The sequence below is a fragment of the Ptychodera flava genome, chromosome 16 (genome assembly GCF_041260155.1).
Source record: "Ptychodera flava strain L36383 chromosome 16, AS_Pfla_20210202, whole genome shotgun sequence".
NCBI classification, from domain to species: domain Eukaryota; kingdom Metazoa; phylum Hemichordata; class Enteropneusta; family Ptychoderidae; genus Ptychodera; species Ptychodera flava.
In genome coordinates, this window is record NC_091943.1 from 6,083,677 (window position 1) to 6,102,296 (window position 18,620).

Genomic DNA, 18,620 nt, shown 5'->3' on the forward strand with positions numbered 1-18,620 from the left:
AAAATCCTGAGAATCTGCATAAATTTGCATACATTTGCATTTTCCTTACAGGATTGACATCATGGCGATAGGAAGGAGGGGACATGTGTACAATATCTAAACATATTATCATAACCATTGGCTACTGAACCGATAGACCCCAGTTCTAGCTTCAATGGTAAAGCTAGGGAACAGAGTCCTAATTTTAGCACTTTATCGTCAATCATTTCAATAACATGTATTTCCAAAACCTAATCCAAGTTTCTATATTCGTGTACCATATTTTCATTGCTTTTGATCTTAATTCCCTAACTCAGTGAGTGGCATTATTTTCCATTCACAAACTTGATTTATTTTTATAAAGGAAATATTGAATCCTCTATAGGAAATAAAATTGCTTTCAAGATAGCCGAAGAACTTCCTGGAAATATTTTTTTATTATTGAAAACATAACAAAAGATATTTGAAAACATTTAATAAAACAGAGCATTTTTAAGTAAAATTAAAGCTGACGAGATGATTACTAAAAAATTCTTGCAATATTAAGTTACCCAATTCAAAAGTAGACAGATCGATCTATATATAACTTGTTCATTTTCACGGCACATAAAGAAATGTTCATTTTCATTCATATCTCCATCCCTTTCCTCCACCCTGGATTTCTCGATGTTCACTTGGTATGCAAAAACGCTTTGCTGTTTATAATTCATTAGTTTACAGGTTTCCTACTGGCATCTGACTAATTTAATATTATTTACAGCTCTTTGAATACTTCAATGATCTCGTCAACGCAATACGTGAATTAATCAGTCAATGCCATGCTGACCTGGCGAGGATAATGCGACATTTTCATTTTGGCCATCACATCACAGGTGAAATAGGAATAAATAGTCTGAGAAATATGATATTGGACGTGCCCTAGATTACGATGTCAAGTATAATTCATACACCTGCAGTGATTTTATCACGTATTGGTGAGTAGAAAAAGGAACTCCTGCCCTGATGCAATACTAAAACGGTTTTATCTTTCATAAATTTTTTAGACTATTTATTACTATGTTGCCTGTGTAATTAGCTGTAAATCTCTAGTTGTGTGTCTTGTGATTGGCTGTAAATCTCTAGTTGTGTTGTTGAATCAGTCCTGTGATTGGCTGTGCATCTCTGGTTATGTTGTTGAGTGAGTTCATCAAACAGGGAAAGGGAATGATGTCGATAATGTAAAGTGATCGATGTTGAAAATTCAAAAAAGTTCCGAAATATTGAGTCCGTAACGACTCGGCAAACTTTAAAGTTTTCACTGCCTGATGTGTGGGGTAAATGCATTGTAAACTTCAAAGTTTTCACTGTGTGACGTGTCTGGTCCACGCATTGTACACTTCAGGATGTGCGGCCGACATGACATTGGTATATGCAGTACCCCTGTCAAAGTACAAAACAATATACATTTGAATAAATTCCGTGTCAGAGTTTCACGATTAAGTTTCGTTACATCCCCATTGATTTCAGTGGGTCTTGTAGACAAACACACAACGATATTGAATTGAGGGTTAGAAATTCACCCAGAGATAGTTGATGAGGGCCACGAAAGCCAAGCATAAATATAAACGGCCCTCGCGAGATATAGACCTGGTTATTGGAACGATCACTCGTAAATAAACACTGTTGTCTGGCCAATGAGGTCAATTCGAGCAACTGTGAACTGGAGTAATTTATACGTAGGCCTGACTATTTCGTTAATTTTGTTACTCCCTCGTGTTTAATAATGGGTTTTTGCATCCATTGTAGTTTATTTGACGCATGAAAATCAGATGATAGATGGATTGACTTTGAGTAATAAATTCAATATTCAAAATTCAAATTGATTTTTTTCATTTTCGGTTGGTAAGGTAGAATGCACCTCGAAAGTGAAAGATTTAAACTTTTGCTCAAACTTTCCTCAATAAGTCTTTCAACCATTATCTTTCAAAATCAAAAATAAAAATCGGGGGTCACCGAGCAAATTTTTGAACTACAGAAACAAGTACCCCAAGATTTATCGATATTTAAAATTCAAAAATGGCCGCTTTCCCTGTGTTAACTCTACGGAGAAAATGAAATTTTCGAGTTTCGAAAGACTATGATGCTGAAAAGTTTTCTCACACCAAGAGCTTTAAAATGAACCCCCGCAAGTGAGATCGGAAAAGAATCGAAGGTTTGATAATCCGAACATCTATCCCCGAGGCGCATTCAATCTTAAAATAAAAAAAAATATCCACTCGCCCACTGAAACAAAGGACAAAATGCCACCGAAAGACGACTTGCAAACATCCCCTGTGTGCTGGAGCTCTGCATGCATTGCCAATATATTTGTACAATTATAGTAATATGTTGTGAGTAATTTTGAACCGTTACCTTGCCATGAAGTCCAAGTCATGGTCTCCGGGGATAGTTGGAAACCGAGTATCATATTCGATTTTTGACATGTGAAGGAAATCAGGAAAAAGTAAGGAAGCCATTCAGCACTTACGAATTGAGAACTGGAGGAGTAGACAGAACGATGAATATCTGTTTGTCATTTATTTTCTCTTGACCAATGGCATTCATTGCCTTGATGGCTGGAGTTCTGTGAAAACAAAGAAAAGGAAGTAAATTGTGAGTAGGGGTCTCAGTGATGACGAAACTTTAGCAATGGTCACTTAACCACTGGTTCAAGCAATGTAGAGATGACATGCTGCAGAGCAAACAATAACTAATGTGACCGAAGAGCGCCCCCACTGTTTGTAATTCGCGAATACACTTGTCTTTAATAACTTTCTTCGTAATCAGGTCACGGCAATATAAAGATATCCCATCCGGTTTTCACTGATTTCGACATAAAACGCATATAAATGTTATACCTGATGAAGGTTATTAACCCTGATCACTGAGATACAATCATAAAATTTCTTTTACCGACCCTCTCTACAAAACCTTGACAAAATATAGTTTTTGAACTCCAGGATTTGTTACGATGACAGGACTACTTTTTCGACGAATTACTACTTTTACTACTTTTCGAGAAAGCTTTCATCTGTCCTCTAAACACACCTGCGGTCGTCATGAGATGGGGGAGGGTTCCAATGGTCATAGTTTGTCTCAACCAAATACCATCTGAAAAATATAACGAAAAAAAATTACAGTACAGTTCTGTTCAGCTTAAAATGAAGAGTATGGAACGCTATGTTACTATCTTTAAATGCGGCAGGAAATTAGTTACTTTGATCATCCTCGAATATAGTAAGGTGCAAAGCTGAACCACTGTAAAAAGTAGGAACAATAAGAATTTAAAAGCATGACCGAATGTGCTATACTACTTCTTACGAAGTACATTTTTGAAACCATAGGGTCTATCTTCGTGTAATCATGACAAAATTAATTTATTTGATAGGTGAGTGAACACACGTACAAGAATGAAAAACATTGTCCCTACCTTCCCTGGTCTATATCGATGTACCACACATCAACGGCTGTTTTCCTGTTGCGGGTTATAACAGCGCCCTCACCAGGGCCTACACCGCCGACGATATAGTATACTGGAGCGATGATTTCTGTGTACGCCAAAGTTTCAACGGCATCGTGGAAATATTTCTGATGAGTCAAAGTCTGACAAAGAAAATGTAAACATCAGAGACTAGCCTCTTCAAACAAAAATGATAACAATTTTTAGTCTGTCGAGCTGTTTTTCTATTATTGGTAAAACCAAGTGCACATAACAGTAACATAGCAGACGTTACAGTACGAATTGTACTGTAGATATATTACATCACAGGATTTAGGTGTATGGATACTTGAATACACGCCTAATTCTCTGTTTCAAATATTACCTTATCAACTTTGACTAGTGCCATGGCATGTAGGTTGCATGTCTAAGCTTGCCCTCGGGAACAATTCAGTCGGATTGCTTTTCTTAAATATAGGAAACAAATAAACGATTATCTAGCACTCCATGGCCGTTGGTTCTACGTGATTACATGAAAGAGGTCAGTGAAATATTTTCCAGAAGTGAAAAAAACAGAAATGTAGAATATGAGAAAATACATATACTTACATCTCTGAGAAGCCATCCAACAAAGGAAGATTTATGCAAGAGTAGAGCATTGACAAATTCGACCAAGTTTTCAACGATAGAACCATTATCTGTAAAGAGTTTATAATGAATTCAATCGTGTCAAATAATATCATATCGTCTTACGATTTCATTTTGTACCAATTTCCTGTTATATGGCGATTTTATTTTCATCCATGTCTACGTCAAGTACAAATACTGATTCTTTGATTCCATACATCATAATAAAACCATGCAAAATAGACAGACAAGAAAAAACTTGACTCCGTCGGGTAAGATATGTCATGGCCAGGCAACAGCAAGTTGCAAAATGTATAAAGGAGTTCATTTCAGGGGAAAGTTCCATACTTCTCTGATCCACAGACACTGTGAATCCATTGGGTTTCATTCCAGTCAGAACGCCAGTGTAACCAAGAAACGTAGTTGCTGTGTACACAGTCTGAAAGTGAGCAAATTATGCTCTGTAATCGTAATTATGCGGCTTATTTTAAATCGGTAATATTTACTCATTTTTTTGGTTTGGCACGAAAACAAGAGCAAATGAATGAGTGAATTTCTAAATTTACTGATCGCAATGTCAACATTCAGTGCAATCGCGTGACAAGCGGACATGTACGTAAAACACGATTGGGACTAATTTGGGATAATTGGATCTTTATATTCTTCAAATTTCTCAAAAGTGTTAGGTGTAGGGTGCCCTACAACTGAATGTTGCGATATACCAAATTACTCATAAAAACAAGTGTGTAACTTAAAAAGAAAAGCAGATGAGGTTTTATTTGCAGATGATATAAACATTACTTCACCATCCAATTATCCCAAATTAGTTCTAATCGTGTTATAATGATATAACCTGCACATATACATAAGTCCACACACATGCCGTGTCTGCTCCATTCAAAGGAGCAGAGAGGAAGAAATATTAAATCATTTCATGTACAAATTAATATCGGCAATTTCCACGCATTCCTGCAATCACTTGGACTGGTGATCTCGCCTATCGTCCGATGATTTATTGCTGTGATGCGTGGCATTGAGTAGTGGAAATCACTACTATATACTTGAATTATTCATAAAGTTTATACCTCTATGCACTTTTGCTATCGTACCTTGCCGTTTTTCTGTGCATCATAGATAAGGGTAACATTACGCAAAACATCCACAAAATCGTAGTCGAGGTTACGACCATGCCAGATGACGCCATCGGTGTCTTGAGCAACGATACTGGTACAGAATCTGTAAAAATACATATCGCATTACATCATGATGTGCCATTGTAGGTGAAATCGACCGTGACGTTATTCATCGGACAAGAGGTGATCGTCAGAATTCCTTCAACTTTTGAATCTAAATTTGTTCGAATCAATTTAATTTGGCCGTTCTGCAAGCGACCTTTATCGAAACTTTTGCAGCAGAAATGATATTAGACAGACAGAAATACAGTCGACAGGTATGCAGGGAGGCGGGTTAGGAGATGGATGGAGAGAGAAAGAGAGAGAGAGAGAGAGAGAGAGAGAGAGAGAGAGAGAGAGAGAGAGAGAGGGGGAGAGAGAGGGGGGGGGGGGTTATGTTAGCACAACCTACGCAGAGATATCGTAGAGTACATTGAGTCCAACGAGTTGGCCAAGTTCAACGTCAGCATATTGAGCCATTCCGATTATTTCCTCCTTGTATGGGCTTGGTAAATACTTTCCAATGTCACCGGCGATCAAATCCAAGGCTGGTATCAATGCCTTAGGTATGTACCTCCTGTAATCAAAACAATATTTCAGCTTTTATTATGCTCTAACGTACACTTTGTTTTTTTGAACACAACTCTGTTTTTCATCTTTCTGGCATTCACTCTCGTCTTGCGATGGTGTAGCTAGCTATATACAGTCAGTTCAAGATGTTTTTTACTCAATACGTTTCTGTTTCCCGCAGGGGTTTTGGCCTGTCAACGTTGATGACGAGATTCGCGTCAATAAATTGTGACCTTTTCCTCCAATTATAGCAATAAATCAGTATACGGGTCCATGTGACCGCATACCAATTTAACGTCGGAAATAGTCTGAGATCTACCACTGAGATTTAGCGCCACTAAGCTTACGCCTTAACATATAACTTTATTGAATTATTTTTATTGTTTGGCCTTCACCCAAATTACTGAAAAAGTTATAAATTAAATGTACCCAACACGTTTCGGAGAAACACTTCGATTTATTGGACTCAAATATGGCGTAATTTTTAGTAACTGGACGGAATGACGCAGATAGATAATGATTATGTTCACATATTACTGTTTTATCGCCGCACTTAACACAGACAGTTATAGAGTTTGACGTTGTATTCAGTTTACTTAACACTTGAAATGACATTAAAAGTTTATTTTCAATGTTGAGTATAAAAAAAAATGCAATTTATTCAGTGTACAATCATTGGATTTGGTGCGCCTGGTACGGATATTATCTCTTAAAAGAGGATGAATTCATATTTGGAAAATGTCATGACGTGTTCACGGAAGCTGAAATCCTGCTAAAGACTACTTCATTTTGGTGATGTCAGCAAAATTACTGTCCTCGGATTTTACTCCCCCTCCTGTCATGATCATCTCCGGACAGCAGTTCTACGATACTCACGTAATGACTGTGTTCATGTCTTTCCTGAGCTGTTCCTTGCCCCAGTAATCACCAATGGCTGTCCATCGTTGCCCAGGTGGCAAATCTAAATCCAATGGGAATCTAGGCACCTGGGTGGGCTTGTCAGCGAAGACATAGCCAACGCCAATAAGGACGAAAAGAGAAAATATTATCTTCGACGCCATGAATACACAGATGAGACAGGTCGGAAGCACTGTGACAATTCTGATGTAAAGTATCTGGCACAACAGAACAATGGTTATGTTTATTTAGGATCTTAACCCTTGATCCAAGTCCACATAGGCCTAAGCTCGAAATTGTTGAATGATGGACCAGGTGATTAAACTTTTAAATAGGAAATAAAGGCAAAAGACTGAAACATGGTTGATAATGAAGCGTAGGTATGTTTTGACAGTTGGAGTTGAATATAATTCACCAGCTCATGGTCATCCTCAGTGACGTGTTTTCTGAGAACTACCGGTACCACTATAGGCCTAAATAGAACTTATACCCCAGGGTTTTTAATGGGTCTAATGTGCTACAGAATGTAGGACAGACAGACCCTCTGTTTTATTCACGTCAAATTCGCCCTATGATGATAGACATGCATTTTCCGCGATTGTTTACCACCACGGGTCGTGATCTACGATAATTATAATAAGGTGTGTGAGGATTTGCGATCCTCTTCTATGAATTTCTCACATACGTGTACGCCAGAGGAAGACATCAGACACAGCAGACAGAGCAAACCAGCCGATTTCGAGAAACCGTGACAAGAGCTGCTGTGCATGCAAACAGCTGGTCCCGGACCAACGTATTGTCAATAAAAGATAATTTTGATGGGGAAGGTAAAAGCTGTTTGCAACTACCTTCCCGATATGATTTTGAAAACGTTTGCCTCCCGCCCACTAACTCTCCCTTCTACTTGCTCCCACGGGGAAACTTCACTGATTGCCCCTCCCCAATCTATAAAAACTACCCCTGCCTCTCTTTGTAACATGCAGTTTACTCCTCGTATGCTGTGAGTAAATTGCCGAAAACAAAATCAAACTCCTTGCTCGCTCGAAGGACCTTTTCAAGTCGCCAACGGAACAAAAGTATGAAATATGAGCTGAAATTTCTCTGTCTCCTAGTGAGAAAACTCGCTTGCCTACCCATTCCCCACCAGTTTATAATGGAAAGAATGTTTGCTCACCTGCATAAAGTCACCTGTTAATTGCGAACATGTTGGCGGTCACATTACAGTCACCTGAATCTTTTTGCTCATGGTTTTAGTGAGTTATCCGCTGGGTAAACTGGTAGACAGGGTACATTATTGATGCCCTGTTGGCTTTACCTTTTTGCATTTGCTTATAAAAAAATGCCATACTATCTTGGGAGAGATCTCTTTCATTTCCGTTATTCCGCTATATTGTCTTTGAAAGTGTCACTATTTTAATCCTTGGCAATGGATTTGGTCGATTGTTCACATTTTTTTGTGATTTATGACAGCCATAATATGTGATTTAAAAAGTAAAAAATCTAAGTCGTAAGTTCGTCGCCATTGTTTGAAAAACATTCTGTGGCCATACTTCGGTAAGCATTTTTTTATGAGTTGCTTTTGATTTCAAACCATCTAATCGAAATAAAATGTAAGAAAGATTCGGCTAATGGACCACCAGATAGGTTGCTAGAGGGCGCAATGTATAATCTTCACCTGAAATGAATACGTTGAATGAGTTTTCCCCCATAGCAACTGCAACTCACGCTTATACCCGGGAAGCTTTCACGAAAAAATAATGTGACAAATGACCGACGCATTGTAATTTACCAAGTTGATCGTAGGATACAAAACTATTCCATCTCACGGGCAAGACCTCCAGGCGTCAGCTGAGGCGTGTGGTGAGACTACAATACAAATGCGCAAAACATGAAAAATGACGCCACTATTTCATGCAAAATGAACATATTGCTGACATATGACAGCGAACCGGACCGGACCACAAAGAAAATAAAACAGCTATTTGTTTTACGCTTGAATGTACTCTACAAGCTTAAAAAGAATTGAATACAGGCGAGTCAGTTGGCGACTTTTTTGTTTCCCCTCCTCCATAACTGCCGACATCATCCATTTTTTCGATTTTCCTTCACAAATGTAAAACGAAAATAACACACGGGGAACAGCAGACTTTCCGGGTTTATCTCCAGAATGCAACTACCGAAACGAATTAAACAGGGGAGCCTTATAGTGAAACGTTAATGTCCGTTGCATGAAAAATGATGTTGTAGACATTTTTGATGCAGACGTTCCCTCGAATCTAATGGGACGAAAAATCTCATTGATGCTTTACTTGAGTAACATTCTTGGATCGTAGCTTCTAATATTTTGACGTCGCTCAAATTACTCAGGTCTGGGGGGTAGGTGAGGTATTCAAGTTACACTGAGAATACATGAGATCGAGGCTGGGTTTCACCGGCGTTGCGGATCAACAATGGACGAGAACATACGACTGTTACTGGGATTACAACACTACTGAACTACGTCAGACGCACTTTCCTAAATTTATTCAACGCAGTGCAATGGCAAAAATTGCACTATGATAAGTTTTACAAAAGAAAAACGATAAATCATAATCGAGTAAGCTAGCAAACGAACGCGTTAACATCGAGGTAAAATGTACGTGTGCTGCCCTCATGTCCTTTAAGGCTATAGGAACAACAACCTGTTCGAAGGATTTTTTTCAACATGAAACGCCACTTTGATGCACCGAAAGCTATTGCCTTGACCGGGGGAGGGGGGGGGAGCAGTTTCACCATATTTCTGTTATCTCGCAGTAAAAGTAAATATAATGTGCAGCGATGATGCGCAGTAATGATTAATGCTATAACTACCCATGCACTACTACCCTTGTTTCACCATGGTAACACAGTAGTAACGGTTTTATTGACTTGATCTGAGAGACAATGTATTGTCAGACTCTCTACGTTTTCTTCATAGCACTGTAACGGTAACGGTTTGATTGACTTAATCTGAAAGGCTGTAAATTTTGTTAACGTAAGGTAGAACGTGCCTTGGGGACAGGAATTCGGGCTTTGAAATGTTATCAATTCTCTTCTGACTTAGGCCTACAACTTGTGGGGGCTCATTTTAAAGCTCTTGATAAAAGAAAATTTTTACCATCTTAGTTTGTCGAAGATCAAAAATTGTATTTTTCCTCATAGAGTTAACACAGGGATGGCGGCCATTTTGAATCGGGAAATCTTAGATAATTTGTATCTCTTGTACCAAAGTTTGCACGCTGATCCCTGATTTTCATTCTTGCTTTGGTTAGCGAATGGCCGAAAGTTTCATTGAGGAAAATTTGAGCAAAAGTTGAAGTCTTTCACTTTCGAGGCGCATATCACCTTAATTCAAAACATCTGTGTTGTAATACGGATATTGACCTGTCGGTCAGAATTAGTTGTACGAATGACTCCCCTTATGTTGAAATTAGCAGAAATTCATACCATTGAATTCATACCATCCCTGAGCGATCATCTGCCGTAATTGCAGTAATGGTATAACTCGTAAATACGAATCAAAACTTACAACACGCCTGTGAAATCGACAATGGAATATTTTCATGTACTTGAAAAGACCAGGCTCTCATGACGTGACGACATAGGGTGAGCTAAAGCGCTGTACACAGAACGTTTTTGTAAAATATTCGACGAATAAAACGCCGCAAGCGAGTTTGTTATTATCCATTTGCTTGAAAAAACTGAGCGAATCTCAACTCTAACTGTATATCTTTGTCGGTACAGAACGTTGACAGTCTGTAACAGACTATATGCCAGCAGAGGGGGTTGAAATCTCCATTCGGTCGACAAGTGACACTGTGTTCTTTCGATCACAATCAACTTTTGGTACAATCTGTAAATTTGAACCATGAAACGGTTCTTGATGGCACTGTCTTTTTATAGCAATTTTCCTAATAAATATATCCGTGCCAAGAATTACATCGGTAGGTAGCAAACCAATTTGTCAGAGGTCCGGGCCCATCATAGTTTGTTTGATCTTGTGAAGTAATTATACAGTCGATCTCAAAGACCTATAAAACTGGACCATCAAGTTGCCTGCACGACTGATGAATTCACCAAGATGCTACCGGCACACGCTTTCGCACAGAGACTATTCGGAAGTCGAACAAGAATCGGTGAATGACGTTGATTCATGGGCAGAAGCTCGAAATACTTCATCTAAATAATTCTGGAAACGGTTGCAGATTTGTACAGGTGAATTCCAACACAACCAATATCAAGATGGCATTGAAACAGTCAGACCGGCGACAACAGCTCTATCGTCAAAAGGAATGAAATGGTAAAGGAACGTAAACCACGGGAAAACAGTCAGTACAGGGAAAATGAATAAGGAAAAGTGTTTTAGTTTAAAGCTGAAGAAAGGTTAACCTGCAGCTTTATGTGAGGCTATTTGAAATCTATTCTCTGGACAGTTATTTTATTAAAAACAAAAATAGTGCAACATAGGCCGGTGGCTTTGTGAGTCGCACATATCGACAGTACATTTCCTTTTACTTCTACATCTTAGCGTCATACCGACACATCCCCACTGTAATTCTGCATGTTTTATTTTATTTGAGGGAGACCGTTATTGAGATTTTGAGCGGCCTTACCTTCAAAGCCGTCGGCCCGATTGAACCGCTCCCTTAAAAACCCCCGAACCTGTAAAAGGCAAGAACAAATTTCGCCGATCAAATATGTATTCCGCTATAACGATCCGATGAAACTTATTCAGAAGCTTAAATAGTATAAGCTGTTACACAATCGACCCAATATTCGCATGATTAAATTGTTCCTTGTCGAATCGGAAAATCATCAAAAGGCCGACAGTGTCAGCCGATTGTGCGAATTGAGCAGATGTTCTGAGTTAACCCTTTCATAAACCGAAATTCATTTACATTCACTAACTCTCATGAAATGCGACATGAAGATGCAATGTTTTGGTTGTACATTCCTCTTCCGTTTTAGTCATTTTAATCAATATGTAAGCGACAAACGCATAATTTCGGACCGACATCACTCACAATTACAAAATATCAATTTTACCAGGAGGAATCGGTGGCATGTATCATATTGCCCGTTTAGATATTTTCTGTGTTCCTTGGTATGATGAATAAGCTTATCATCAATATCTTATGTCGATTTTGAAATCGCATGCCTATAAGGTAAGTTGTCTGCCTAGGCCTTGGAACAAGGTTTATATATATATATATATATATATATATATATATATATATATATATATATATATATATATATATATATATATATATATATATATATATATATATATATATATACATATATACATATATACATATATAATACACACACACACACACACACACACACACACACACACACACACACACACACACACATATATATATATATATATATATATATATATATATATATATATAATATATATATATATATATATATATATATAATATATATATATATATAAGCCAACGTGCAAACATCTCGCGTAAGTGCGCTGTATCGATTGCTTCAGAAGCATCGGGCATCATCAATATGACCGTCTTGATCACCATGCTTTGGGCGGGCAACAAATCGTGATCTTAGCCCTTCTATAGTGTTATTATTCCAATGTATCTCGATAGTTCGACAGGGCTAGTCATGCAAGTCATATAACTCGGACGACTTGTCAATCTTTCGATTTGCATATTTTTCCCATCATCATTTTGTACTGTCGTTATTATTTCTTTGTCATTGTGCATGAAATTCTACTGACTTAATGTAAAATGCGCCCCGGGGACAGACATGCGAGCCATCAAAATATTACAGTCATTTAAATCTACCACTTGAGGGAGAACAGTATGAGACTTATAAATTTTTCGCCGGCTGATTTTTGTGAAAATGAAAAATTCATCTTTCTCATAGTGTTAACACAGGGATGGCGGCCCTTTGAATTTAAATATCAGGAAATGTTGGTTAATTTGTTTCTCTAGTCCGAGACTTGGCAGGCCCAGGGGATCTCTGATGTTTATTCTTGATTTCAAAAAGGAATAAGTTTCCTCATGGAAAACTTGAGTGAAAGTTTAAGTCTTCATTTTCGAGACGCGTATCACCTGAAAGTTTGAATTCAAAATGTCAAGATACTTACATCGCATTGTGTTTGGAATGTTCATGTTAAGTTTTACTTTTTCCACACTGTAAAGTTAAGTGTTCAAGGATAGAACACCAATTAAACGCCTTTTTGTAACACTTTTTGAACGCCTCCAGACGTTCAGAAATTTAACACTACGTGTTCAACCAACGTTCAATTTTTGAACACACATGTGCAAATTTTGAACGCTACGTGTTCATCAGACATTATATTGAACACCATGGTGTTCCATATCTGAACACACGTTGCACAGGAAATGTGTTCAAAAATTGAACGCTTTTACGCGTTCAAAGGGCTGTAACACTTTTTGAACGCATGGACGCCGTTCAACGATAAGTGTGTTAAAGGCTAGAACACATGATGCGCGCTTGTTGAACACCTTTAATTTTGGGCGTTCACGGTATGTTCAAGCCTTGAAATAACATTACAGACCATTGATTTCCTGTAAAATTATTTTATTCTAAAAATACATGAAACATTTCTAGAGTAAAATACAATAATTTACTGTAAAATGGGTAAATAAACATTGCAACTTTGTATGTAAAGTTTGTCAGAGGAAAAAACCAACAGTGTTAACACCTTCCTATCAAAAACATAAGCAATAAAAATCACCATATTGTGGATTACGTTTTATGTTCATACTTGTTTAAAACGTACAAAAATCATCTGAAAAAGCTACAAATTTGGCATACTTCTTGTCTTGAAAAGACGTATATGTATGAAATGCATACTCCATTTTTGTAAGATGGTTTCTTAAAGACATTTCCTCCTATATGGACAATAGTAAATTTTGAAGGAAAAAGAAGTTAGTCAAGGCTTCTCTGGTGCACATGGCATATAGTTGTCCACACTAAAGTAAACACAACATGTCAAGTTGTCAAAGTGTCACAGTAAGACACAACATGCAGAAAGTGGGGGAAGTGGGTCCTTGGCAGGGTAAAACCTATTTCCTTGTCCAACAAGTCCTTCATAAAAACAAAAGGTTAGTTTGTTTGTAATATCTTTAAATAAACCCTGAAATAAATGGGTGACATTTCAAAAATATACCTCTCAGAAATTTAAAACATATTCGTAAAAACCTTTCAAATTCTGGTGTACCCTGCTATTAATTTTAATACAATTTTGTTTTACTAAAAATGGTAAAAATCACCCTTAAAATGAAAAAATGAACATTTCATCATAACTTGAATATATCACATTTTGGTAATTCCCAATGTCTTAAAAATGTCTGAAATGTCTTTAATGCCAAAAAACACAAAGTTGCAAATTTCTGCATAATTTTAACAATCTGAAAAAGACTACCAGTAGAGAGATGTCCCTAAATATCAAAGCTGTTCGATTAGCAGTTTTGAAAAAGATTTTTTAAAGATTGTTTGACCAAAAATGACAAAAATTGCCATGAAATATAAAAATTTGAATATTTCATCACAACTAGCACAAATTTGACGATGGTCATTTTTAGGGACATGTTTACAAAATATTGAAGACGTCAGTAAAAGAGAAGAAGATTTTTTCCAAAAAATAGCAAAATTAGCCTCAAAAATATAAATTTGCATATTTCACCATAATTTGAACATATCTTATTAGGGTAATCCCTTGGGACCTGTAATCCAAATATTAAAGGATTCGCACAGGCTGTTTTGAAGAAAAACCTTTGGAAGTACAAATTTGAGGACAATGCTACACATCCACCTATTTAGCTGACAGCAAAGCTAAAAACCAGTTGCTAAGTACAAGAGACGTGTTGAGCTACAATACAAAATAATTTACGGTTTGGTAGCAGGCTATGATCAACTAAATGTTACAAGGGCATAAGCTTTCAAAGTACGTGAAGTCTCCTTCATCAGATGCAAGGGGGGGGGGGATGAAAAATTGAAGCAGAAAGTGACAGAAAATTCAGAGTGAAAATTTCAGAAAAATCAGTAATTCAGAGTGGACATTTTTACTCTGAATGGTCTGTCGCTTTCACATGTTTCAGCTTTAGGGAGCGTTCAGTTTTTACGGCCTGGGGGGGCGGCAAAATCTTGTCGCCGGTGTTCAAAAAAATAAAGACCCCCCCTGCATTTTTTGTGAAAAAAAGATGACCCCCCCTTTGTCAGACGAAAAAAATTGATGACCCCCCCCCCTGAAAAATAACCAAAACCCATATGTCAAATTTACCCGCATGATTTGGATTTGAACTCCGGTACGCGGCGCACTTTATATGTGTAGCAGAGATGCCAGTGCACAAACTTCTCAGCCACATCCATTGAAACGTCTGTTAATTAGGACGACTGTAAGGCAATTTTTAACTTCATTTCCATAGACAACTCATGTCCATGGACATTGTATAAAGTAAACTTTATTGGAGTGGTTCGCCAAAGGCAGCCCTCCGGTTAAGAGGGTATGGGCCATTGCGTAAAGTCAACTTTATTCTAGTGGGCTACCAAAGGTGGCCCGCCGTAAGAGGGTCGATCATGGCTATTGCATAAAAGTAGACTTTACTGGACAGGGCCGCTGAAGGCGCGCGGCCATTACCATTATTCAGTGCGTGATCCCAGGGGTCCCTCAAAAATGTTTCTAATACAAGCCGCGGCTTCAATTGCGAATTTTACAGTAAGATTGCCGTGGGGTATTACATAAAGTCAATTTATTGTAGTGGGCCGCCCCAGGCGGCCCGCCGGTAAAGAGGGTCGGATCATGGCCATTGCATGAAGTAAACCTAATTGGAGTGGGCCGCCAAAGGCCTCTGCCCGTTAAGAGGGTCATGGGTAATACATAATGTATATTTATTGTAGTGGGCCGCCAAAGGCGGCCCGCCGGTAAAGAGGGTCGAGCATGGCCATGGCATAAAGTGAACTTTATTGTTTGTATTATGTTTTTGAAAATGTGGTGACCCCCCCTTTCCTACCAGTGAAAAAGCAATGACCCCCCCTTTGCGGATTCCAAAATTACGATGACCCCCCCCCTGGATTTTGCCGCCCCCCGGCCGTAAAAACTGAACGGTCCCTTAATTTAAATAAGGGAGACTACACGTCTGTGAAAGCTTATTCCCCAGCAACATTTAGTTGATCATAGCATGCTACCAAAGCTTAGATTAATTCAGAACAAAAATACAGAAATTTATCAAAATTCAGTTACTGACCCTTGGAAGTTTAAATCTACATTAGAGATGAGCTGAGTTTCTCAAGCTTGTTTCCAGACAGCTACCTGTACACTCATCTTCTTCGTTATCTGTACCACCAGCTTCTATAACAACTCTTCGATTTTCAGTTAAATCCAACTTTTTACATCCTGAAAAAATGCAACAATAGGTAATATGGCGAGATGAAACTTTAAATGAAAGACAAGGGGCTGATTATTATAAGGAAAAGTGGAGACTTTCATATACAGTGCCTCTCTTCAAAACTGTTACAAAATATTTGCTGCTTCTTGTGATCAATTGATTAAAATTAAAAAGCCAAACTCTCATATGCTGAAACAATACATTGTATACTCTACGATGTTTAACTGATGTTTTACATGCGATTGTGTTTACTAAAAGACATATGTTAGCTGTGATTACGCAGCGGTACTATGCAAGGCGTATCGATCGCGCTCAGGTCAAGGGTTATCACTACAGTTGTATTGTGATGACCCTTGACCCGAGTGAGATCGATCGATACGCCATGGCCAAAAGTACCACTGCGTAGTCACAGCTAGTTGTTGGTATAGCAGCCACTGAAAGAAAAAGGTTTTTTCACGTAGTTAAGCTATTTAAAGGTACAATACAATTAATTTGAAAGGACGATAATATAGATGCTTCAAAAATCGAATACCTTTTACTATTTTGGAGAGGAAACTTACCCTTTTTGGTCTTGCTTCCGCACGATCACGACTTCAGGGTGCGCTTACAAGAAAAATGTCGCAACTTCCGTTTTGATGCATCATGGGATAGGAAAAGACACCAAACTTGAACACTAAGTGTTAAGAAGTAGAACGCCCCTTGCACGCCGATGTTAAATTAAAATGTTCATGGTGGTTTTCTGATTTTCTTTTCTAATTTTTAAACTTTCAACCCGTAATAACGTGTAAAATTATTTTGTATACTTCCTTTTTTAGAAAAAACATGCTTTCAGCAATTGTAGGCCGGAAATATTTTTCACTTAGTGTGAAATTCGTTACACCAAAATCCGTGTACTTTTGCCGGACAGTGAAGCAATAGTAAATTTAATATAGCCATTGTAAAGAAAAAAACACAAAAGACTGTTAATTGTTTCACAGTATTGTAAAATTTCTGTGATGCTGAGTTTTTGAACACTTGAAGGAGATCGTTGTTAACACATAGTGTTCAGGTTTAGAACATCATTGTTAATAATATGAACACTAGTGTTAACAATATGAACACTAGCCGTTCAAATTTGAACACCGACATGTACATTTTGAACGCGTAAAGACGCGTCTAGCGTCCGCTATTTTTACAGTGCAGTCAGACATTTTCTAGATGGTTATATTTTGTTGTCGTCCCTGCCAATCAATTTGACAGTAGCTATGCTCTGAGGTTTCCAAAGCCCAAGTGACCAGCTCTATATCTGTATGCATCGTTTCTTTCACGACGTATCATCCAATTTCACTCTGACTTGCTCTGACTTACATATATTTAGCAATGTGTTATATGCCCATCCTATACGCTGGCCAATATAGAAATTCGAACTTTCTTACTGCCATTGAAATAGGGTTTCCATTTGAACGACCATGCTTCTTATACATAATAACTTCCCGAAACAGTGAGCTCTTTCGAATTATTTGGTCTATGACTACAAAAGGACCAGTTGTTCGCAACGCTTCTAGTATGTGTTATTTACCAAATTGGCGTATCATCAGTGAATTGGCGTATACATCACTCAATTGACGTATCATTGGCGTATTATATATCGCTCAATTGGCGTATCATATCAATGAATTGGCGTAAAATATCAGTGATTTGGCATATCATTGGCGTTATTATTTCACTGAAATCGCGTATCATGGGCGTATCAGTGAATTGGCGTATCATATCAGTGAATTGGCGTATCATATCAGAGAATTGGCGTATCATATCAGTGAATTGGCGTATCATATCAGTGAATTGGCGTATCATATCAGAGAATTGGCGTATCATATCAGCGGACTGGCGTATTGTAATTGGCGTATCATATCACTGAATTTGCATATCACATCCGGATTTTGAAGCTGTACATTAGCGGCTATGTTCTATGTACACACAAAGATATTTAACTTGTACAGCATAATTTAACATTATATCGTCCAATTGTAATGCCAAGCAGAAGTACAGGCATCTCTTACGGTACTGGTGCTTGGCCTCGAAACTGAAACTTTTAAATTTTTTCTCAAACTTCCTCCAGGCTTTTATCGTTTATGTACACTTTTTACACTCAGGGATAGGAATCAGTCATGATGTCACTGTGTAAATATTGGTACTTGGGATACAAATTACTCAACGTTACCAATATTTGAAATTCAAAATCGCAGCTATCACTATATTAGTTTTATGGAGAAACTCCACTGATTGAAATTTAGATTTCACAATAAGGCCAAAGTAAGTAAATTCTTTGTTTTGCGTCCGCGCGCGCCTAGGTTTTTGGAGATTTTTCGGAAAAAAAACACAAACTTTCCTTTCAAAATTTCGCCGTTGGTGGCGCCATTTTGTCGCAAAAACAAGTCATGGCTTTTAACTTTGCGATGAAATACTCCTTTACGGCAGTCAGATTTCACTGATAGACCGTGCGGTGACGTAAAACAGTACTCT

At 37.9% G+C, this 18,620-nt stretch overlaps 1 protein-coding gene across 1 annotated transcript; it reads right to left on the minus strand.

The window, feature by feature from the left end:
- Positions 1-397: 397 nt before the first annotated feature.
- On the minus strand, positions 398-6,949 carry LOC139152637 (N-acylethanolamine-hydrolyzing acid amidase-like). The gene is made up of 9 exons (XM_070725890.1): positions 6,682-6,949; positions 5,648-5,812; positions 5,173-5,299; positions 4,412-4,502; positions 4,046-4,134; positions 3,428-3,600; positions 3,046-3,108; positions 2,486-2,581; positions 398-1,398 (listed from the first exon to the last, which is right to left on the minus strand). The coding sequence occupies exons 1-9, from the start codon at positions 6,864-6,866 to the stop codon at positions 1,320-1,322; spliced, it is 1,068 nt and encodes a 355-aa protein (XP_070581991.1). The 5' UTR covers positions 6,867-6,949; the 3' UTR covers positions 398-1,319.
- Between the last annotated feature and the right edge of the window lie 11,671 nt (positions 6,950-18,620).